Consider the following 23,862-nt stretch of genomic DNA (forward strand, 5'->3'; position numbering starts at 1 on the left):
AGAGAGAGAGAGAGAGAGGGGGGGGGGGACAGAGTGGAGAGAGAGAGAGGGAGAGAGACAGAGAGAGGGAAGGACAGAGAGCCGGAGAGAGAGTGAGACAGAGAGACAAAGAGTGAGACAGAGAGAGAGTGAGAGGGAGAGTGAGACAGAGAGAGAGAGAGAGAGAGAGAGAGAGTGAGACAGAGAGAGAGAGAGAGAGAGAGAGAGAGAGAGAGAGAGAGAGTGAGACAGAGAGAGACCGTGAGAGGGAGAGGGAGAGAGACACAGAGAGAGGGAGATAGAGTGAGACAGAGAGGAAGAGAGGGAGGGAGGGAGAGAGAGAGGGAGAGAGAGAGGGAGAGAGAGAGGGAGGGAGAGCCAGAGCCACGGGTGCCAGCCAGTTGGCCAGACTGTTGTAGAGGCTGAGATGAGCCGCTATCTGTGGCTCCCCTTGTCCTACGTTACCAACTCCGCCCGCAGGAAGGGCGAGGAAGTCAACGGCAGCGACTTCTTCCTGGCGCTGTACGGCATCTCCAACAGCACCTCGTTCTTCAGCTGGGGCAACCTGACCATCGAGGACTGGGGCATCTTCAGCAACCACACCAAGTACGAGGCCGAGTCCAAGAACCCGACGGTCAAGGCGCTGCTGGTCGTGGCTTACTCGGTCATCATTGTCATCTCCCTGTTCGGCAATGTCCTGGTGTGCCAGGTGGTGATCAAGAACAAGAGGATGCATTCTGCCACCAGCCTCTTCATCGCCAACCTGGCCGTGGCAGACATCATGATCTCCCTCCTCAACACCCCCTTCACTCTGGTAAGCCCTAAGCTGGTCGCCCTGCCCACAGTCATGGTCTCCACTCTGGTTGCCCTGACCAGGGTCATGGTCTCCACTCTGGTTGCCCTGACTACAGTCATGGTCTCATAGAAACATAGAAAATAGGTGCAGGAGTAGGCCATTCGGCCCTTCGAGCCTGCACCGCCATTCAATATGATCATGGCTGATCATCCAACTCAGTATCCCGTACCAGCCTTCTCTCCATACCCCCTGATCCCTTTAGCCACAAGGGCCACATCTAACTCCCTCTTAAATATAGCCAATGAACTGGCCTCAACTACCTTCTGTGGCAGAGAATTCCACAGATTCACCACTCTCTGTGTGAAAAAAGACTTTCTCATCTCGGTCCTAAAAGACTTCCCCCTTATCCTTAAACTGTGACCCCTTGTTCTGGACTTCACCAACATCGGGAACAATCTTCCTGCATCTAGCCTGTCCAACCCCTTAAGAATTTCTATAAGATCCCCCCTCAATCTTCCTGGCGCTGTCTCCACCCTGGTCGCCCCTGCCCACAGTCATGGTCTCCACTCTGGTCGCCCCTGCCCACAGTCATGGTCTCCACCCTGGTCGCCCCTGCCCACAGTCATGGTCTCCACCCTGGTCGCCCCTGCCCACAGTCATGGTCTCCACCCTGGTCGCCCCTGCCCACAGTCATGGTCTCCACTCTGGTCGCCCCTGACCACAGTCATGGTCTCCACCCTGGTCGCCACGCCGCCTGGGAACCAAGCCTGCAAAACAATACCACTTAACTAAGGGTAGACCCAAAATGCTGGAGTAACTCAGCGGGTCAGGCAGCATCTCAGGAGAGAAGGAATCGGTGACGTTTCGGGTCGAGACCCTTCTTCAGACTGACCATTTAACTCCTGCCCAGAGAGTGTAGTTTACCAGGGAAATAAATGTCCGGAGCTGAAAGGACATGAGGGAAAAACTTTTTCAGTCAGAGAGTTGTGAATCTGTGGAATTCTCTGCCTCAGAAGGCAGTGGAGGCCAATTCTCTGAATGCATTCAAGAGAGAGCTAGATAGGGCTCTTAAGGATAGCGGAGTCAGGGGGTATGGGGAGAAGGCAGGAACGGGGTACTGATTGAGAATGATCAGCCGTGATCACATTGAATGGTGGTGCTGGCTCGAAGGGTCGAATGGCCTCCTCCTGCACCTATTGTCTATTGACATAAACACAAAAAACTGGAGTAACTCAGTGGGTCAGGCAGCACCTCTGGAGAACAGGAACGGGTGACGTTTCGAGTCGAGACCCTTCTTTATTCCAGCTTTTTGTGTAGATGCTGCCTGACCCGCTGAGTTACTCAATCTAATTTGTATCACAAAATGCTGGAGTAACTCAGCGGGTCAGGCAGCATCTCAGGAGAGAAGGAATGGGTGACGTTTCGGGTCGAGACCCTTCTTCAGACCCGAAACGTCACCCATTCCTTCTCTCCTGAGATGCTGCCTGACCCGCTGAGTTACCCCAGCATTTTGTGATACCTTCAATTTGTACCAGGATCTGCAGTTATTTTCCTACGCAAGCTGTCTGTACATTTCTCGGTTTAAACCAACATCTGCAGTTTCTTCATACACAATACCATTTAACCTCTGATCAGAGAGTTTAGTTTTACCAGGGAAAAGTAAAGAGCTGAAAAGAGATAGGACACAAAATGCTGGAGTAACTCAGCGGGTCAGGCAGCATCTCTGGGAGTGGCGTTTCGGCTCCAAACCCTTCTGCAGACTGAGAGTCAGGCAACTCGGGATGTGAAAAGGTACAGAACAATTCAGAGCCGGCGCCGACGGCCAAGGAAAGGTGGAGCCCACAATGATCCATTATTGGCCGTGGAAGAGGCGATAACAAAGGGATAAATGGATGTGAACAGTGGAGCGAGATAGAGCTCTTAAGGATAGCGGAGTCAGGGGGTATGGGGAGAGGGCAGGAACGGGGTACTGATTGAGAATGATCAGCCATGATCACATTGAATGGTGGTGCAGGCTCGACGGGGCCGAATGGCCTCCTCCTGTACCTATTGCCTGTTGTCTATAACTGGCAGGAGGAGTAGGGTGGGAGAGAGAGGGAATGCAGGGGTTACTTGAAATTAGAGAAACCAGCCTCATTCCGCTGGGGTGTAAGCTCCCCAAGTGAAATATGAGGTGCTGATCCTCCAATATGAGGTGCTGTTCCTCCAATATGAGGTGCTGTTCCTCCAATTTACGTTTGGCCTCAGTCTGACAGTGGCCCTGGACAGTGTGGGGATGGGAAGGGGGCTTAAACTGATTGGTGAATGGGACATCATGTCGGCCAAGGCGTTACTGAGAGCAGGTGTTCAGTGAAACAATCGCCGAGCCTGCGCTTGGCCTCGCCGGTATGTAGGAGTCCACACTTGGAACAACGGACACAGTAGGTGAGGTTGGAGGTGGTGTAACGAAACCTCTGCCTCGCCCTGAAAGGAGTTGGCTTAGTTTATTATCACGTGGACCGAGGATGGTACATTATCCAGAGTCGCTGAACTGGGTTTTGCAAGTGTTAATGAATGTCGTGGCATGATAATCAATATACTGTGCACGGTGTAGATTTTCCAAAGACAGATTGACATTTATTATTGTTTTAACTGGTGTCTCGGAACAGTGTTGGTAATTGGTAATTGGCTGTTATTGGTAATTTTCAGATGAGCATTAGTTTTAATGCAGATGTCATGTCGCTTCTGCTAACCTCCGACAAATGTGCAGAGCAATTTAACCTTGATCACTGAGAAGCCGAGGAGGGTGCGAGGTGTTTAGGGTCCTGTCAGTGTTTCGACAAGGATTGAAAACGAGTACCATCAGGCAACCATTCCTGGGCTCCCAGGTTAGAACCAGGATCCACGAGAGTGGGTTCCAGTTGATGGTGCTAGAAGCCCTGAGTGCTGGTTCTCCCGTCTGCATTCCCATTGAGAGTGGCACTCAACTTGCACTGTCTGGGACCTATCTCCATTCACCCTGCTGACAGGGAAATGCATCACCATGGTGTATTTTCAACATAATTCATGTCAGTGGGTTTTGTTGCAGAGCCAGTGGTGGAAATGATGGGTGGGGGGAGCCAACCTTTGTGGAACACTTGCCCAAATGTTAAGATCATAAGATCATCCATCATAGATAGGAGTAGAATTAGGCCATTGCTATTGAGGGCGTGCAGCGTAGGTTTACTAGGTTAATTCCCGGAATGGCGTGACTGTCACATGTTGAAAGACTGGAGCGACTAGGCTTGTATACACTGGAATGTATGTGAACATCACTAGCAATGGCAGTGTTTTACTATCCATCCCAAAGTGGCCCAGAAATGAAGGAAGTTAAGTTGTGGTACTGATGGGTCTGAGTCACATGTGGTGCTGCTGCCTCACAATGCCAGAGACCCGGGTTCAAGCCCGAGCTTGGACACTGTCTATGTGGAGTTTGCACGTTCTCCCTGTAACCATGTAGGTTTACCCTGGGTGCTCCGGTTTCCCCCCACACCCCTATGAATTGTGGGGTTGTAGCAAAATTGCCCATTGTGTCTCAGGAGTGGATGTGAAAGTGGAATAACATGGGAACCAGTGTGAATGGGCGATCGATGGCCAGCATGAACTCAATGGGTTGAAGAGCCTGTTTCCATGCTCGATCTCCAAACTAAACCAAAATAAACAGAGGCAAGACTGGATAAAGATGGGGATTTCCTCCACTGACTGACTCTGGTGAACTAAACAGCTCTTTATGACAATTGTGTAGTTTTACAGTAACTGATTCTGGTGTTTTTTTGGTAAAAATTGCAGATATGTTTAATTGTTTTAGAACAATGAACATAAAGTACAGAACAGTAAGAGGCTCTTTGGCCCACGGTGTCTGTGCCGAACATAATACCAAGATAAATTAATCTCATCTGCCTGCACATCAACAATATCCCTCCATTCTCTGCATATCCATGTGTCTATCTGAAAGCTCTCAAATGCCAGGGCATGGGACAGGAGGGAGGGGAATTAAAGTGATTTGGATAGATTGGCTGTCTTGCTGGGACCAATTTGAGTCTGAAGAAGGGTCCTGACCCGAAACGTCACCTATCCTTGTTCTCCAGAGATGCTGCCTGACCTACTCCAGCACTTTATGTCTATCTTTGCTGGGGTCAACGAATGGGAACCTTAGCTGTGAGTCCATCCACTAATGTAGCCACTTGGGTTTGCAGTGGGGTCTCAGCAGCTGCATCATAATTATCACACCACTCGCCTAGCAGTTCAACAAACCATCATCTTAACATATGATGAGCCTTTGACAGCACTGGGCCTGTACTTGCTGGAGTTTAGAAGAATGAGGCGGGGACCTCATTGAAATGTACAGAATAGTGAAAGACCTGGATAGAGTGGATGTGGAGAGGATGTTTCCACTAGTGGGAGAGTCTAGGACTAGAGGTCATAGCCTCAGAATTAAAGGACTTTCTTTTAGGAAGGAGATGAGCAGAAATTTCTTTAGTCAGAGGGTGGTGAATCTGTGGAGGCAAGGCAGAGATAGATAGATTTTTGATTAGTACGGGTGTCAGAGGTTTTTTGGGAGAAGGCAGGTGAATGTGGTTAGGAGAGAGAGATAGATCAGCCATGATTGAATGGCGGAGTAGACTTGACGGGCCGAATGGCCTAATTCTACTCCTCTCTCTTATGATCTAGGTTTTGAAAAAGTTAGCAACTTTGTCCAATTTCTTCTGCTTGCATGCTGTTCAAAATGCCAAAATGTCATTCCTACCAAGATAAATATGCATGATAAAACCATAGGTTTTGAGTTAGTGCTGTCCAGGGAATAGCCAATTAATCTTGGCAGCTCCAGCTCTCAAGGAGTATGTTTTAATGTTTGGTTTTAGTTTCAGAGATACGGCATGGAAACAGGCCCTTCAGCCCTTAGGCTCCACGCCAACCAGCGATCACCAGGGACACTTGTTCAATCCTACAGACCAGGAACAATTTACAGAGAGCTAATTAACCTACAAACTTGCACGTCTTTGGAATGTGGGAGGAAACCGGAGCATCCAGAGAAAACCCATGCAGTCACAGGGATAATTTGCAAACTCCTTACAGACAGCACCCGTAGTCAGGATCGAACCCAGGGTGCTGGCGCTGTAAGGCAGCAACTCTACCGCTGCGCCACTCTGCTGCCCAATGACAACAGTTGCTGCAGCCAAACCTTAATTCTGAGACTTAAGACTTAATTCTGTACCTGCTGCACAGGACATGCCTTTTGTTTGGCAACCTTTTAATTAAATATGAAATTGGAATGATATGCTCTGCCCTCCAATCTTCAATTGAATGAACTGCTTAGAGTTACAGTCATACAGCACAGAAACAGGCCCTTTAGCCAACTCGTCCACGCTTGCCATGATGCTCAAGCTAAGCTAGTCCCATGTGCTCATGTTTGCCCCATGTTCCCTGAAACCTTTCCTATCTATGTACCTGTCCAAGTGTCTTTTAAATGGTGTTATAGTACCTGCCTCAAATATCCCCTCTGGCAGCTCGGACCATATACCCACCACCCTCTGAGTGAGAAAGTTGGGACGGCACGGTGGCACAGCGGTAGAGTTGCTGCCTTACAGAGAATGCAGCGCCGGAGACTCAGGTTCGATTCTGACTACGGGTGCTGTCTGTATGGAGTTTGTATGTTCTCCCTGTGACCTGCGTGGGTTTTCTCCGAGATCTTCGGTTTCCTCCCACAAAGACGTACAGGTTTGTAGGTTAATTGGCTTGCCAAATGTAAAAATCGTCCCTAGTGGGTGTAGGATAGTGTTAATGTGCGGGGATCGCTGGGTGGCGCGGACCCGGTGGGCCGAAGGGCCTGTTTCTGCGCTGTATCTCTAAAAAAAAATCTAAAAAAGTTGCCCCTCAGGTTTGTATTAAAACTTGCCTCTCTCACCTTAAACCTATGTCCTCTGGTTCTTGATTCCCCTCCCCTGTGTAAAAGATTCTGTGCATTCACCCCATTCAATTCTCCTCGTAATTTAAGATTACCTCTCAGACTCCTGCACTCCAAGGAATAAAGTTTTAGCCTGCCCTACCTTTCCCAACAGCTCAGACCCTCGAGTCCTGGCTACATCCTTGTAAACCATTTCTGCAAATGAGTGGCACAGTGACACAGCTGGTAGAGCTGCTGCCCCACAGTGAGGGAGAACCCGGGTTTGATACTGATCTCGAGTAGACAATAGACAATAGGTACAGGAGGAGGCCATTCGGCCCTTTGAGCCAGCACCGCCATTCAATGTGATCATGGCTGATCATTCTCAATCAGTACCCCGTTCCTGCCTTCTCCCCATACCCCCTGACTCCGCTATCCTTAAGAGCTCTATCCAGCTCTCTCTTGAATGCATTCAGAGAATTGGCCTCCACTGCCTTCTGAGGCAGGGAATTCCACAGATTCACAACTCTCTGACTGAAAAAGTTTTTCCTCATCTCAGTTCTAAGAGTACTGTCTGTGTGGAGTTTGCGTGTTCTTCTGATGACCATGTGGATTTCATCTAGGTGGTTCTAAAAGACATGTGGCTTTGCAGGTTAATTGGTCTCTGTAAAAATAAAATGCCGCTGGAATATATGTAGTAGATGAGAAAGTGAAATAACATAGAACTAGAGTGAACGAGCGATCCATGGTTAATATGGATTCGGTGGGCCGAAGGGACTGTTTCTTTAATAAAAAATAATAAAAACTGGTTGGCATGACTTTGATTGATAATTAAACTGGGGCGTTTCAGACCACTGCCTTACCTGGTGGCACGTCTATGTTGATCTTGACAGGACATCCAGACTATCGGCTAAAAATCTCACCGTACTGACAACCTGTAATTACTCACATGCTTTAGTTACCTGAAAAGGCAAAGTGAATTAAACAGCTTTGACAATTCGTTTAGTTTAGCGGTCGATCTACTGTCTCACAGTGCCAGAGACCTGGGTCTGATACATTCTCCCCGTGACCTGCGTGGGTTTTCTCCGAGTTCTTCGGTTTCCTCTCACACTCCAAAGACGTCCAGGCTTGTAGGTTAATTGGCTTGGTAAAATGTAAAATTGTCCCTAGTGTGTGTAGGGTAGTGTTTTAATGTGCAGGGATCATTGGTCGGCACGGACTCGGTGGGCCGAAGGGCCAGTTTCCACGCTGTATCTCCCAACTAAACCAAACAATTGTACACATCATTGTACCAATGATTGAAAAACGTACTAGCTGGACAGGCCAAGTATATTTTGATCCACAAACCAGATAATTGGTGCTGAGTCTCAAAGCGTGATTCTGCTGTTGCTAGTCAGATGCCTTTAGCAGCGTCCACTTCAGTGAATTGATGTGCCAAAATTATAGTCATTTGGAACTATTGCTTCAGATTACTGCTGCCTACCAAATGGATTATATAACTGGCCTATTATTTTTTCTTCCCTCTCACTCAAGATCCGGGTCAAATTGGGTTTAGTGTTCTGCAGGAAGATGAATCCCCTGATATGGGGCTACATACCTGGTATTACACCCTTTTCCCTCCCATCCCTACTCCCTCCAAACCTCCTGCCAAGACTTGACCATATTAGGTTTAAATACAAACTAAATGTAGTGCCTCCTTCTGTATATTTGGAAGCATGCTGTGCTGCTTGCCCGTGAAGTGTGTTAGAATCTGGCAATGAGCATATAAAAATAAATTCATAATAAAAAAAGGTCACTCTGGAAGCTTGGTGCAAAATTACAAGACATTTTCAACCCGACCAGCTCCAAATTTCACGATCTCCTGAAATTGAATGCGCCCTTTCATTTTAAAACAGTATCGTCTGCACTGAGGGATCAAACCCTCATTTAATTAGTTGGTTCTGCAATTCCGAAAGCTGGCAAATCTCTGTGTATTCATTACACGTCAGTTTCTGAGGAAACAGACAATGTCCTCCACCTTGCATGTAAATTTTTCATCGAGCTGTTGGCGTGCATCAACGGCATGCTTTCAATGCAAATACACCACTTTGCCCTGAGAATCATGGCCTGTTAAATTTACATCTGAGGTTTTCTGTAAAGTAGTAGGAAAGCACCATGAATTAAGGTTCCATTTTACCAGGCCAATAGTTCTAAAATTATAATAGGACTGAACGGAGTGCTCAAAGCGTCAGTTAAAGGTTGATACCTGGCTGTACGATTAAACGCCTTGTTCTAGATCTATGGAGTTCAATTAAATCGGGGAATGAGATTAAAACATGAAGTGCTGGAGGAACCCAGTGGGTCAGGCAGCATCTGTGGAGGGAATGGACAGGCAACATTTTTGACTATTAGAGTAGAGGGTAAAGCTCTGGAGGAGGGGAATGAGATTGTTTGGTTGTTTTACGTATCTGTAGTTGGGAAGAAAAGCATGTTGCACCATCACAGTGACTTACCTGAACCATCAGGACAACTAGGGAGCAGTCCTGGGCTACTATCTACCTCATTGGAGACCCTCAGACTATGTTTGATTGGACTTAGCTGGACTTTATCTTGCACTAAAAGTTATTCACGTTATTCCCTTTATCATGTATCTGTACACTGTGGATGGTGTGATTGTAATCATGTATTGTCTTTCCGCAGACTGGTAAGCACGCAACAAAAGCTTTTTACTGTACTTTGGTCCACATGACAATAATCTAAACTCAAGCTCAAACTCAAACTTACTCCAGCCTTTTGTTTTGTAAATGATTTTGGATGTTTATGTGAATTGATCTACCAATGTAACTGTAACATGACATATTACTTCAGATATCATCTTTATAAGTGTTCGGAGTAGAATTAGACCATTCAGCCCATCAGGTCTACTCTGCCATTCAATCATGGCTGATCTCTCTCTCCTTCCTAACCCCATCCTCCTGCCTTCTCCCTATAACCCCTGATACCCGTGCTAATCAGGAATCTATAAAATATCCATTGGCGTGGCCTCCAGCCGTCTGTGGCAATGAATTCCACTCTGGCCGTCTGTTCCTTCACCTGCATTGACCACATGACCACACTACAATTTCTTGAAACATATTTGTCTTCTGTAGGCTTTGGAAGAATTGTGTTGGAAAACTGTCTGGGAAGGAAGTATATTGCATTTCTGCACCAGCGTGGGTACATTCATCAACTTCCCCTGCTTTGCAGGCTGTTTGGATAAAATGCAGCCGAACAAAATACAATGAATATAAAAATAAAATAATGCATTGAAATAAAAATAACGCACCAGCGTATCTCCAAGCATGCTGCAGTGGTTGCTATGGTAGCTGTTAAAGTTGGAGACACCTTCAGCATCTTGAACCAACGGCTGGTTGAATACAATCCTTCCTGACCCACTTTGAGTGAAGTCATGTTGCACATTCAGAATGGCATCTTCTGCAGTGTTGAACCGTTCCTGCATCCAAGTTGGGAGCAGGGGGATGTTGAGGTGCAGTGTTTTCCCTCTAATCTTGGTGATGTTGAACTATCTGCAGAAATGTGAATAAATATGGTGGTTTACTGACTTTCCTTTCTTTTGCAGGTCCGGTTTGTGAATAGTAACTGGGTGTTCGGCAAGTTGATGTGTCATGTTAGTCGCTTCGCGCAATACTGCTCAGTACATGTTTCCGTCTTGACCCTCACGGCCATTGCCCTGGACCGGCACCAGGTACAGTACCAACAGCAGAGGACAGCACTACATGGAATGACCAGACAAACCACACATGGATGGGAATTACTCGGTGAAATTATACACTGTAATGAATGATTTATATTAAGGGTAGACACAAAATGCTGGGGTAACTCAGCGGGTCAGGCAGCATCTCTGGAGAGATGGAATGGGTGACGTTTTGGGTCAGGACCCTTCTTCAGGCTTAATATTACGGGGTATTCGAGTATGGAGATTGGACTTTGCAAAGTTTTGTTCTGTTTGTAAGTGCCACTCTAGACCTTGTTTCCCATTTTGCCTCTGCTCAGGATTGAAAACTGGGAATAAATAATTGTGACCCAATTGATAGCCAACATCAATCCTTTCTTTTGGATACAACTGCAGATGCTAGTTTACAAAAAACGACAAAGTGCTGGAATAACTCAGCGGGACAGGCAGCATCTCTTACGGAAAAAGACACACAGTGGCAGAGTGCTCAGCGGGTACTCCAGCACTTTGTGTCTTTTTTTTTGTTAATCGTTTCTTCTAGACATAGAAACATAGAAAATAGGTGCAGGAGTAGGCCATTCGGCCCTTGGAGCCTGCACCACCATTCAATATGATCATGGCTGATCATCCAACTCAGTATCCCGTACCTGCCTTCTCTCCATACCCCCTGATCCCTTTAGCCACAAGGGCCACATCTAACTCCCTCTTAAACATAGCCAATGAGCTGGCCTCAACTACCTTCTGTGGCAGAGAATTCCACAGATTCACCACTCTCTGTGTGAAAAAAAACGTTCTCATCTCGGTCCTAAAAGACTTCCCCCTTTATCCTTAAACTGTGACCCCTTGTTCTGGACTTCCCCAACATCGGGAACAATCTTCCTGCATCTAGCCTGTCCAACCCCGTAAGAATTTTGTAAGTTCTGTGGTTCTCTGGTTGTTCTGGCTCCTGACGAGTCAGCAGATTGTTTTCCAACTAATATCTGTTGGTGGGCAAAAACAGAATGTGGGAGCATTTGTTCCGTGCCTTCAGTCTTAAAATTGGCATCTTCTGCAAAGTTAAACCAATAGATTAAGTTAAATCAATATTGCTATTAAACTAAAACTTAACTCCTCCTATTTTGTTGCATTCAAGGATATAAATGTTCCAAAAAGGATTATATGGGACTTATCTCTGCACAATCAAGGTTTCTGTTTTCTGTTAAAAAAAAACCTCCACATATAATAAAATTATTTAAATATTTTAGTTAGGGCTTTGTAGACATCCGAGATGTGGAGCATCTGAGGTGGAGCATCCATAGCTTTGGGAGATGATGATCCATATGATCATGGCTGATCATCCAACTCAGTATCCCGTACCTCCCTTCTCTCCATACCCCCTGATCCCTTTAGCCACAAGGGCCACATCAATACTTTAGATCAATACCTTCAAGGAAGAAGGTCCCAAAGGTGGATAAATCAAATCGGTTTGGACAGTTTATCAATGTCAAAGCTCCTGAATTTTGTTACGGGGCTGCATGTCATTCCAGTCCAACGTCAATGTTGACGAGGCATTCCCAACATAAACTATTTTTCAGGAATCCATTCCCAATATAAACTATCTTTATGGATTAGAGTTGGTGCCATGCTGTGTAGATCAATAACTTGACAACATTTGCCTGGGACACTGCCTATAATTGATGAATGTTTATAAAGGCAGTTAAAAGCCAGTGGTCCAGGTACCTTTGTACTAGTGTAGGAAGGAACTGCAGATGCTGGTTTACTCCAAAGATAGACACAACATGCTGGAGTAACAGCGGGACAGGCAGCATCTCTGGATAGAAGGAATGGGTGATGTTTTGGACCGAGACCCTTCTTCACCCATTCCTTCTCTCCAGAGATGCTGCCTGTCCCGCTGAGTTACTCCAGCATTTTGTTTCTACCTTTGTACTATGGGTTTGCTATGGATTATGCAATTGAAAATGAAACTTGAGAAATAGAGAATGGGACAATTCGATGAACTGCCATTGAATAAAATCAGTACACATCTCCTGTAGTCTAATTTCATCAAATCCATATATCACTGAAGACTCAACTTCTTGATCTTGCCTTGGAAATACTGGGTGACTGGACATTCAAAGGTTTTGGGAACATCAAATTGGAAAGATTCACAACCATCTTTGGTTTGGAGATTTCTTATTAATGTAATCTTAAGTAGCTGATCGCTGATTTTGTTACTTTCTTTGCTGGAGTCTGCAGCCAAAACACACATTTTCCTGGTAGTCAGAGAGTGTGGGACTTGTGAATAAGCGGGTGTAGGTACTAAATATGGATGATCGCATTGTATGCAGTGCCAGAGACTCAGGTACGATCCTGACTACGGGCGCCGTCTGTACGGAGTTTGTACGTTCTCCCCGTGACTTGCGTGGGTTTTCTCCGAGATCTTTGGTTTCCTCCCACACTCCAAAGACGTACAGGTATGTAGGTTAATTGACTGGGTAAATGTAAAAATTGTCCTTAGTGTGTGTAGGATAGTGTTAATGTGCGGGGATCGCTGGGCGGCGCGGACTCGGTGGGCCGAAGGGCCTGTTTCCGCGCTGTATTTCTAAATCTAAAAAAAAATCTGAATATGGATGATTGCATTGTAGGGCAAAGCAGACACAAAAAGCTGGAGTAACTCAACAGGTCAGACAGCATCTCTGGAGAAAAGGAATACATAGCGTTTTGGGTCGAGCCCCTTCTTCAGAGTCACAAAGGGCCAAATACTTTATTCCTGAAGAAGGGTCTCGACCCGAAACATCACCCATTCCTTCTCTCCAGAGATGCTGCCTGTCCCGTTGAGTTGCTTCAGCATTTTGTGTCTACCTTCGATTTAAACCAGCATCTGCAGTTCCTTCCTACACAATACTTTATTCCTGTCAGAGACAGGAACCACAAGAAATGGCAGATGCTCGAATCTTAAGCAAAAATCAAAGCACTGGAGGAACTCAGTTGGTCACGCACATTTGTGGAGGGAAATAGACAAACTATATTTCAGTTTGGGACCTTTCTTCAGACTGATTGGAGTAGAGGGAGGAAAGCTGGAAAGGAGAAGTGGAGGCAGGACAAATCTTGGCAAGCTATAGGTGGATGTAGGTGAGGGTGATTTGATCGGCAGTGGGTAAAGTAAGTGATAAAGGGTAGATTGAAAAAGACACAAGGGTGTCGGATAAGGAAAATGAGGAGTGAAATGTAAAGCTGGAGGGAGGGATGTGGGGGGAAAGTGGGGAGGAGAAAGAGAGGGCGTAAATGGGAAATTAGGCCTCGGGTGGGAGATTGGTGTATGAAGGAGGGGAAAGGCAGCAGGTTTCAGTGCAGTTTGAGTTTAGTTTATTGTCACGTTTACCGAGGTACAGTGAAAAGCTTTCGTTGCGTGCTAACCAGCCAGTGGAAAGACAATACATGAATACAATCGATCCATTTACAGTGCATAAGTACACGATAAGGGAATAACGTTTAGTGCAAGGGAAAGCCAGTAAAGTCCGATCAAGGATAGTCCGAGGGTCATCAAAGAGGTAGAAAGTAGTTCAGGGTGACTGGGGATGTGGGCTGGGTGATGGTGGGAGAAATGGGAGTGTATCATGGCATGGGTGGGGTGTATGGGAAAGAAAGAGGATGTAGCAGAGGCATTAATTGAATTTGGAGAACTCCATGTTCAGGACATGGATGGGCGATGCTTCAGGTCAGAATCAGAATCAGAATAACCTTTATTATCATCCAAAAAAACAAGTCTTTTGGACGAGATTTTGTCACCCACAGTCCAACAATAAGAGCAATAAAAATAAGCAATTACACACACAATCACAAACCAACACAAAAAATAAAAGAGAAATATCCATCACACTCCTCCAGTCACCTCCTCACTGTGATGGAAGGCCAGAATGTTTTTTTTCTTCCCCTGCCGTCTTCTCCCGCGGTCAGGCTGCTGAAGTTGCCACATTCCAGGTCGTACTGGACGGTAAAAGGTCATCAGACTCTCTTATTTTTGCTCTGACAAGCTTTCTATGAGAGTTATGCGTTTCACTGGATTCTCTAGAGAATAGCGACCCGTTAGACAGGCTGAGGGGAAGGAATGTTTCTAATGCATCACAGTGCTCCTAACCATGATAGGCCCCAGGCTGATTGTCCTCTATAGATTTCCAGTGTCCTTCCGAAAACTTGCCTGAATACCTCGACTAATAAGGCAGGCAGTCGGTGAGAAATAACGACTCTCCTTCGAGGTGCAGTGGATTAAGTTATTAATAATTCACATTATTTCTTACTCGGGCCTCTTGCATCAAACGTGAACGCCATCCAAATATTGTCATCATGCACTCTAAATACTGTCAGCGTGCACCCAAATATGGACTATCATCAATTTCTAATTTTCAAAGTTATTTTAGCATCCATATTTGTTTTTTTTTGTAAACCAGCAACCTAGTTTCTATATTATTTTAACATTGACAGTTATAATATTGACAGATTGACATTTTTATTTTCTGTGCAATAGTTTATTTAAACTTTTCTTCCGCCATCTATGGTCTCATTATCAAGTATAATATATGCTTTAGAGAAAGTGTAGTTCTGATGGAACATCGTTCCGATGAAAAACAGATCACCTTAATTTGCTAATTGTTCCCATTGTCATCTGTTTTTACTTCAAACAATGTAAATGGACTTCAGTGGGAGCTGAACCGATTTGTAATGACCTTGTGTAGCATTAGCTACTTCAGTTTGAATCAAATCAATACCCTTTCAAGTTTAATTTTCTTCTTATGTTTAATTGAAACAGATAAGATACTGTGGTGTTATGCAAGCAGGATATGCAGAATATAGTTCCTAAGAAATCATGAAGAAACCAATATTACAATAACTATAGTTTCTAATTTATTTATGACTAGGCTAAGCAAAAAAAGCTAAGTAGAGCCATTAGCATTTCATCTGTGAATGAAACAATTTCCTTCCAAGACAATTTCCACTCATGCTGCTGAAAGTGAAGTACCTTCTGATAGTTTTCAAAAGAGACCCCATGATTACCTGCTGCATAACCTGTTTAAGAGCAATTTGCAATTGCCTGTAGCATCTGGAGTCGAGAGAAAAATGCAGGGAGATTGCACTCCTTGTTTCTATTTAATGACTCTATGCAGTCTAATCATGTATGGATGCTTGAGCAGGCATTTGAAGAAGCGCAACTAGGACTAGGGTTCCAGTGCAGAGGGAGGGGTATCCTGGAGTGATTTGACAACATGAGGGAAGGAAAATAGCACAAGTAAAGATTGGAAAATAAGAAGCATGATGTGCAGCAGCAGTGGGGTTACATTGAGTTGCTTAAAAACTGGCTAGGCCACAGCTGGAGAATGGTGTTTACATTTAATTCCTACATTTGAGGAAGGATGTGAAGATCCTAATGTCAGCGCAAGTGAAGTCTAGTTTATTTGTCACATACACATACAAGATGTGCAATGAAATGAAATGTCACCCACAGTCCAGCAATAAGAGCAATAAAAAAGCAATTTCACACACAATCACAAACCAACACAACACAAAAAAAAGAAACATCCATCACAGTGAGTCACCTCCTCATTGTGATGGAAGGCCAGAATGTCTTTTCTCTTCCCCTGCCGTCTTCTCCCGCGGTCTGGCTGTTGAAGTTGCCACGTTCCAGGCCGCGCCGGGCGGTGAAAGGTCCGCAGCGGGTCAACCCAAGGCCCGCGATCCGGGGCGGGCGAAGACGCTGCCGCTGCACGTCGGGGCGGCCGTGGCTCCCGACATTGAAGCCCCCACCGGGCAGAGAAAATCGAACATAGAACAGTACAATGGGAGAACAGGCACTTTGACCCACAGCGTCTGTGCTGAACATGATGCTAAGGCCAACTCCTATCTGTCTGCACATAATGCATATCCCTCCATTCCCTGCATATCCATATTCCTATCCAGAAGTCTCTTAAAAGTGCCACTAACATACCAGCATCAACCACCAGGGGTGCAGTGCTGTCGGAGTACACCGGAGCGCTGCTCCTTCACCTCTGTAAAAAAAAAAGCCAAAATAAACAGCGGGGAATTTTAACAGTGGCCGCTCCAGCACCAGAGACAGCTCCAGCACCTGAAAATTTGGCACTGCAACACTGCCGACCACCATCTCTGACTCTGCGTTCCAGGCACTCACGACCCTCTGTGTGAAAAAGACTAGTCCTGCACATCTCCTTTCAACTTTGCCCCTCTCACCTTAAAGCTACGCCCTCCAGTATTTGATTTTTCCACCTTTGTGCAAACATGGTTCCAGGAACAAGCAGTTTCAGCTGCACGGTTAGACTGTGGAAGCAGAACCTTTCCGCTTGGAGCACAAATGGTTGCGAGAAGATGTATTACATGTGGACAAGTTCGTGAATGGACCCTGTTAATGAACGGCTGAGGACCGCAGATAGGCAATATACAGGTTGGGGAGAAGGGGTGGATGGGGGGGGGGTGGTGAATGAAAACTCTTTTTACGCAGAGAAGAGTTGGAAATCACAGGCAGTATCTGGGGTGGAAATGGACAGGTGACATTTCGGGTCAGACCGAGAGGAGCAGGACGAAAAGCTTAAGAGCTTATTGTCAAAGTGGGTACACAGGTGAAAACAATTATCAGGGTCAGTGGGGGGGGGGAGGATTAAGTTTACTGCTCTATACCAATGTTGACAGAATTCTTTGATATAGCATTTCATGTGTGGCGAGATTTCCTCTGTAGCAGGTATTATCCAGGATGTATGTGGCACACAGTGACAAGGCTTGTTGTTGCTTTGCACAGATTATCATGCATCCCTTGAAACCTAGGATGTCTAAGGCTAAAGGGGTCATCTGCATCGTCATCATTTGGATCTTGGCCACCGGTTTCTCGCTTCCACATGCAATCTACCAGAAGTTGTTCAAAGTTGAATACAGGTGAGGCAAAATCAAATGACCAAACGCAGGTTTTCTTTATCTTCTTATTTCATTCAGGTACACTTCTGTGTCTAGCACTTCCTCAGCCTCTAATTCTGAGGCTCGATGTATAAGAAAATAACTGCAGATGTTGGTACAAATCGAAGGTATTTATTCACAAAATGCTGGAGTAACTCAGCAGGTCAGGCAGCATCCCAGGAGAGAAGGAATGGGCGACGTTTCAGGTCGAGACCCTTCTTCAGACTGATGTCAGGGGGGTGGGACAAAGGAAGGATAAAGGTGGAGACAGGAAGACAGTGGGAGATCTGGGAAGGGGGAGGGGAAGAGAGGGACAGAGGAACTATCTAAAGTTGGAGAAGTCAATGTTCATACCACTGGGCTGCAAGCTGCCCAGGCGAAATATGATGTGCTGTTCCTCCAATTTCCGGTGGGCCTCACTATGGCACTGGAGGAGGCCCATGACAGAAAGGTCAGACTGGGAATGGGAGGGGGAGTTAAAGTGCTCAGCCACCGGGAGATCAGATTGGTTAACGCGGACCGAGCGCAGGTGTTGAGCGAAGCGATCGCTGAGCCTGCGTTTAGTTTCGCTGATGTAAATAAGTTGACATCTAGAGCAGCGGCTGTGATTATTTTCAAACAAAGAATACTGATAATCAGACCAAGGGTATTGCTTTTAAAGAGTAAGGAAGTACAGTATCAGTTGCGTAGCCATTGGTTAGAGTCATAGACTGATACAGTGTGGAAACAAGCCCTTCGGCACAACTTGCCCACACCAGCCAACATGTCCCAGCTACACTAGTCCCACCTGGCTGCGCTTGGTCCATATCTGTCCAAACTTGTCCAATCCTTGTACCTGTCTAACTGTTTCTTAAAAGCTGGGATAGTCCCAGCATCAACTATCTCCTCTGGCAGCTTGTTCCATACACCCACCTCCCTTAGTGTGAAAAAGTTACCCCTCAGATTCATATTAAATCTTTTCCCCTTCACCTTGAGCCTACTGTATGTCCTCTGGTCCTTAATTCCCCTACTCTGGGCAAGGTCCATCAGCCTTTGGTTTTAATTATTTGATAAGGTTTAGTTCCCACTTTCCTGCTTGGCCTTCTTCTTCTTTCGTGTCCATCGTCCACGTTTCAAATGTTGACATCGCTGTCATCGTCTGTCCTGAAAAGGACGCAAGCTTCCGGCGACAATCAGTGGGAGCCATCACTTGGTGCAATAGATGACGGTGGTAGCAGAATCACCTCAGGACACTTCCAGTTTCCAGCCCCGCGACGTGGACGCTTCTGCTATTGGGCCTCCTGCTTAGTTAGTAGATGCTTTAACTCACTGTTTCACCACGCACGGTGAGGCTGAGCCAAGCCACAGGCAGCAGGTCCCAGGTTAGGTTATTGACGGGCAGCACAGTAACGCTACGGTAGATTTGTTGCCTTACAGATTCAGAGACCTGGGTTCGATCCTGACTACGGGTGCTAATGTATGGAGTTTGTACACTCTCCCGGTGACCGCATGGGTTTTCTCAGGGTGCGCCTTCCACACTCAAAAGGTTTGTAGGTTAATTGCCTTGGCCTGTATCCCTGAAGTCTAAAGCTGATCTGTGGACTCTGCTTGCTGCAATAAACCATGGGCCATTTATAATGTCACATCATTAATTTGGCTTAAAACCCAACTAATAATGTTTTGTCTTTTTTGGAATTTTACTATCTTGGAGGTGATAACACAGGGTTAGATGCAAGGGGGCCATATCCATATTTCCATGAACATTACAATTGAGCACAATACCATAAAGAAGCAGGACTAAACTGCAGCAGGGTCTCGCTGTGCTTCTTATAACCTGGCCACATGCATTGTCTCTTCCCAAAGTCCAATGCTGCAGATGCAAGAACACAAAGCAGAGAATGCTGGAAATGCTCAGCAGGTCAGGCAGCAGTGATGATGAATGACCATTGATCTGAAATGTTTACTCTGTCTGCCCCTCCGCTGACACTGCCCAGCCAGCTACTTCTTTCTAGCTTTCTCTGAGCCATTATATCACCAGTAATATTGTAGGCTCTGAAAGAGAAAGATGGGAGCCATATGGAACAGTACGACTCAGTTGTTCAGAGGTGACAGAAATAGAATTTTGAGGCAGATTAAGTAAAGTCTACAATACTGGAACCCAGTTAGGTAAAACCTCAGGTTGCATGGAAGAAGACATGATCTCCTGCCTCAGTCCAATGATGCTCTGTTAAGCAAATATGGCTTCATATGACTTCAGGTGAAAAGCCAAGGGCACAGGCACTTTTAATCAATGCCTACTTTGACACAGGGAAAAAGTTTGTATTTATAAAACACTTTCCACCATCTCAGTATATTGAAAAGCACATTACATCCAATTGCTTACATTTGAAGCAAGCAGCAAAATCCCACATATTAAGGTGGCTATTCAGCCCTTTGTGTCCCTGTTCAATGATAAGGAGCTCCACAACCTAGCCATATCCTCATATACTTGAACTTCATGTCACAGCTACTCAAGTACACATCCACATTCCTTGAATGTGGTGAGTGTTTCCGTCTTTTGGACAGTGAGGTCTTGACTCTTACTCCCTCTGTTGGAAAGAATATTCATCCTCTCCCCTCCAATAATTAGAATCATAGAGTCATAATGCATGGAAACGGGCCCTTTGATACAACTAGTCCATGCCAACCAAGATGGCCATCTAAGCTGGTCCCATTTGATGCATATTCCTTTCAACCTCTCCTGTCCATGTATGTGTCCAAATGTCCCTTAAATGTTGTTATTAAAGCTCCATCAACTACGTCCTCTGGCAGCTCATTCTGTATACTGATCACCCTCTGTGTGAAAAAAAGCTGACCCTCAGATTCTTATTAAATCTGTCCCCTCTCAGCTTAAAGCTACAACCTCAAGTTCTGGATTCTGCATCCCTGGGAAAATGGCTCCGTTCATTCACCCTTTCGACGCCCCTCATGATTTTTTATGCATTCCGTGAAATCTCCCTCCAACCCTCCCCCCCCCCCCCTTCCCTCCCCGTCTCCCACGCTTCAATGAACAAAGTCCCAGCCCGCCTAACCTTTCCCTTTAGCACAGGCCCTCCAGTCCTGGCAAGATCCCCTTAAATCTTTCCAGCTCAATGGCATCTTTCCTGTAGCAGGTTGACCAGAACTGAACACAATACTCTCCAAATTGTTTTGAATATATGTCCATCGTATCTGATCTATCGGCCAAGAGAAATAAATCTAGCCTATTTACTTCAGCCTTTCATAATTTTACACTCCAATTAAGTTTCCCCTCGCCATCTTCTGTTCCAAAGAAATCAGGCCCAGCATATGCAGCCTTTCCTCTGCACTAACTTTTTCCATTCCTCAGAATAAACTTGTAAATCTCCGCACCCTTCTCCATTGCGATCACATTCCCTTGAACGTGGAGGCCAGAACTGTGTGCAGTTATCGGGTTGCGGTCAAACTCAGCTTTATAGACCATTCCTACAAAATGTCTTTTCTGTTGTATTCTCTAATAAAGAAAAGCCTTTCGAAAGCACCTTCCGGACCTGTCCCATGTTATGGACATAAGGAAATAAATGACCAAGTAATAATGGAAGGTAGGCACAAAATGCTGGAGTAACTCAGCGGGTCAGGCAGCATCTCAGGAGAGAAGGAATGGGTGACGTTTCGGGTCAGACTGAAGAAGGGTCCCGACCCGAACCGTCACCCATTCCTTCTCTCCAGGGATGCTGCCTGACCCGTTGAGTTACTCCAGCATTGTGTGCCTGCCTTCGATTTGAACCAGCATCTGCAGTTATTTTCCTGCAGGAAATAAAGGAGATAAATAATCTATTTTAGATGTTTGTAAGCAAGGATTCATCCTCTTTCTTCAGCTTGAGTCAGGAAGACAGACGTGATAGAGTTTCAGTCAAAAGGTGACTGTAATGTGGGTGCAGTGCTCTCTCCATTTTGCTGGGAGTCAATTAACATCAAATTCACTTTCATCTTGGGGCAGGTGTATGGCAGATGGAGAAATGATGAACAAGTCTAAGTGTGTGCAGTCATGTCCATTTAGTTTGGTTTAGTGATACAGCATGGAAACAGGCCCTTTGGCCTTCCGAGCCCACACTGACCATCGATCACCCTTGGTGACCACAGATCGACCACTGGGGCAATTTACGGAGGCCAATTAACCTACCAACCCTCATGTCTTTGGGATGTCCAAGGAAACTGGAGCAACCAGAGGAAACCCCACACAGTCACAAAGAGAATGTGCAGTCTCCACACAGAGTGCAGCCGAGGTTAGAATTGACTCTGAATCCCTGGTGCTGTGAGGCAGCAGCACTACCAGCTGTGCCACCGTGGTGCCCACAGCTGTGTAACACCTTCTTGCATAGCTCCAATTGCAGAGTTGTAAAACTCCATCAGCAGGTAGATATTTGTTGTAGAGAAGGAATTATGGAAGCATGATGCAGTCTGCCGGGCCTTCATTTCTATAGGAGTCCTTCTAAATGAGTAGAGTCTATTTAGTATGATTAAAATGGAAAATAGTGTTCTGCTTTAGTTTTATCTTTGGATCGTAGATATCACTTTTTATTTCGTCTTCAGAAACACTTCTGTTTCTTGTTTAACTTTTGTTCTCAATATCCTTTCCAATCTTCGAGGAATTTCTGCCCCCCTTGTGTGAAGTTAGCTCGATAAATCACTTGTACACTCTGTGTTCCAGGAAAGCAAGAGTACGAAGTTTGTGTCTCCACAACTTCCCACAGCCTGCTGACTTGTACTGGAAGTACATGGACTTGTCCACTTTCATTCTCCTGTATGTTCTGCCACTCTTGTTTATAACTGTGGCCTACACGGCAGTGGCAAAGAAGTTGTGGCTGAGGAATGCCATTGGGGACATCACTGTAGAGCAATACTTTGCCCACAGGCGCAAGAAGAAGATGATGCTGAAGATGCTAATGCTGGTGGTGGTAGTGTTTGCCGTTTGTTGGTTCCCCCTGAACTGTTACGTGGTGCTCATCTCCAACAAGGCCATTAACACCAACAATGCCCTGTACTTCACCTTCCACTGGTTCGCCATGAGCAGTACATGTTACAACCCCTTCATCTACTGCTGGCTTAACGCTAATTTCCGCTCCGAGTTCAAGTCTTTGCTGAGCAGGTGCAAGCGGAGAAGTGGCAGCCACGTGGAGCCCCTTGCCTATAGTCCCCCTCCCGACAGGCAGGCATGGAACGGAGCCAGGAGCCACAAGAGAAGCAGTCAAGCTCAGAATCCGCGGTTTAGTGCCAACACAAACTCTGCAAGGACTGACATCTCCATTGTGGAACCAATTGTGACCGTTGGATAGACCAGGAAGGGAACGCCCATTAACTGCTATCATTCTTATATTCAGAAAATGTCCAGGTCTCCCAGGTTTCTAAAGTTCATTCTAGGAAAGTAAGCGCTGTTGACAAGGCCAGCACCGACACAATGCCCCAAAGCTAGAAATAACGCTGAGGAGATAGATAAGGAGGGTCCTACCACAGTTTGATACAAGGCCGCTAAGCCTCCTCAGAGGCTGGATGTGGTCATGAAATCAGGTTCTTTTTCTCAGAGGGCATTTGTGTGCAAAAAAACAAACATAGCAATGTTAAATTATTCCACTGCTCCGTGTCAACTGTTTTTAGATAAAGCTACCTTGCAGAATTTCTGTTTTAGGACATTGCATTCAAATTTGAGCTCATTAATAATTCAAGGCAATGGTTCGCAGAGAGGGAGGCATTGACACAAGAACGCAGCATCGCTGACAGTCAGGGGGATGGTTAATACCGGCAGCTGTTTCAGAATGAACAGTTTCGAAGGAAAATAAGTAGAAGGGTTTTAAAAAAAAAATGTATTCCTCAATTAGTTCAGAAAAAGTTAAACAAAAATAGGCTATTAGCTGAATCAATGATTCACGTCATAGAAACATAGCAACATAGAAAATAGGTGCAGGAGGAGGCTATTTGGCCCTTCGAGCCTGCACCCCTATTCATTGTGATCATTGCTGATTATTCATATTCAGTAACCTGTTCCTGCCCTCTCCCCATATCCCTTGGTTTCGCTAGCCCCTAGAGCTCCATCTAACATAATTACATGTTGGATGTTGTAAACTTATTTATTGCTATTCTGAACGGCCGGTGTTATTGGTAGTAATTTATACAAAGAGCATATATAAATGTATAAATGCATTCTTCTAAAGCTTTGCTTCTTGTTCACAAGTGTGTTCATTTTATGTAGTTGAGAGTGTTAAATTAAAAATGGACAAGATCAGACTATTGAATGAAGCATGCAAATTAATAAAATTATTGAGTTGTTAAGTGTGGCTCTACCTCCAGGTAAATGTGTAGATTACATAGAAACATAGAAAATAGATGCAGGAGGAGGCCATTCGGCCCTTCGAGCCAGCACCGTTATTCATTGTGATCATGGCTGGCTGAGATTGGGACTGTATTTCTGTCATTACAATCTATGAAATAGATTTTTGTTTTAGTTTTATCTCTGGATATCAAAAATATTTCTGGATTGTGGGCATCACATTTTTAATAAAGTCTTCA

The 23,862-nt window shown here is 45.5% G+C and overlaps 1 protein-coding gene across 1 annotated transcript; it reads left to right on the forward strand.

The window, feature by feature from the left end:
- On the forward strand, positions 1–23,862 carry LOC144600496 (G-protein coupled receptor 83-like). Its single transcript, XM_078412141.1, has 4 exons — positions 1–793; positions 10,276–10,401; positions 17,171–17,304; positions 22,010–23,862. The coding sequence occupies exons 1-4, from the start codon at positions 407–409 to the stop codon at positions 22,632–22,634; spliced, it is 1,272 nt and encodes a 423-aa protein (XP_078268267.1). The 5' UTR covers positions 1–406; the 3' UTR covers positions 22,635–23,862.

The sequence above is a fragment of the Rhinoraja longicauda genome, chromosome 15 (assembly GCF_053455715.1).
Source record: "Rhinoraja longicauda isolate Sanriku21f chromosome 15, sRhiLon1.1, whole genome shotgun sequence".
NCBI lineage: Eukaryota > Metazoa > Chordata > Chondrichthyes > Rajiformes > Arhynchobatidae > Rhinoraja > Rhinoraja longicauda.

Excerpts from the sequence above, each read along its gene's own strand:
- LOC144600496 (XM_078412141.1), top strand. The coding sequence starts at position 407 with ATGAGCCGCTATCTGTGGCTCCCCTTGTCCTACGTTACCAACTCCGCC. Across the intron at positions 10,402-17,170 it reads TTGCCCTGGACCGGCACCAG|ATTATCATGCATCCCTTGAA; the intron begins GTACAGTACCAA and ends TGCTTTGCACAG. Across the intron at positions 17,305-22,009 it reads TTGTTCAAAGTTGAATACAG|GAAAGCAAGAGTACGAAGTT; the intron begins GTGAGGCAAAAT and ends TCTGTGTTCCAG.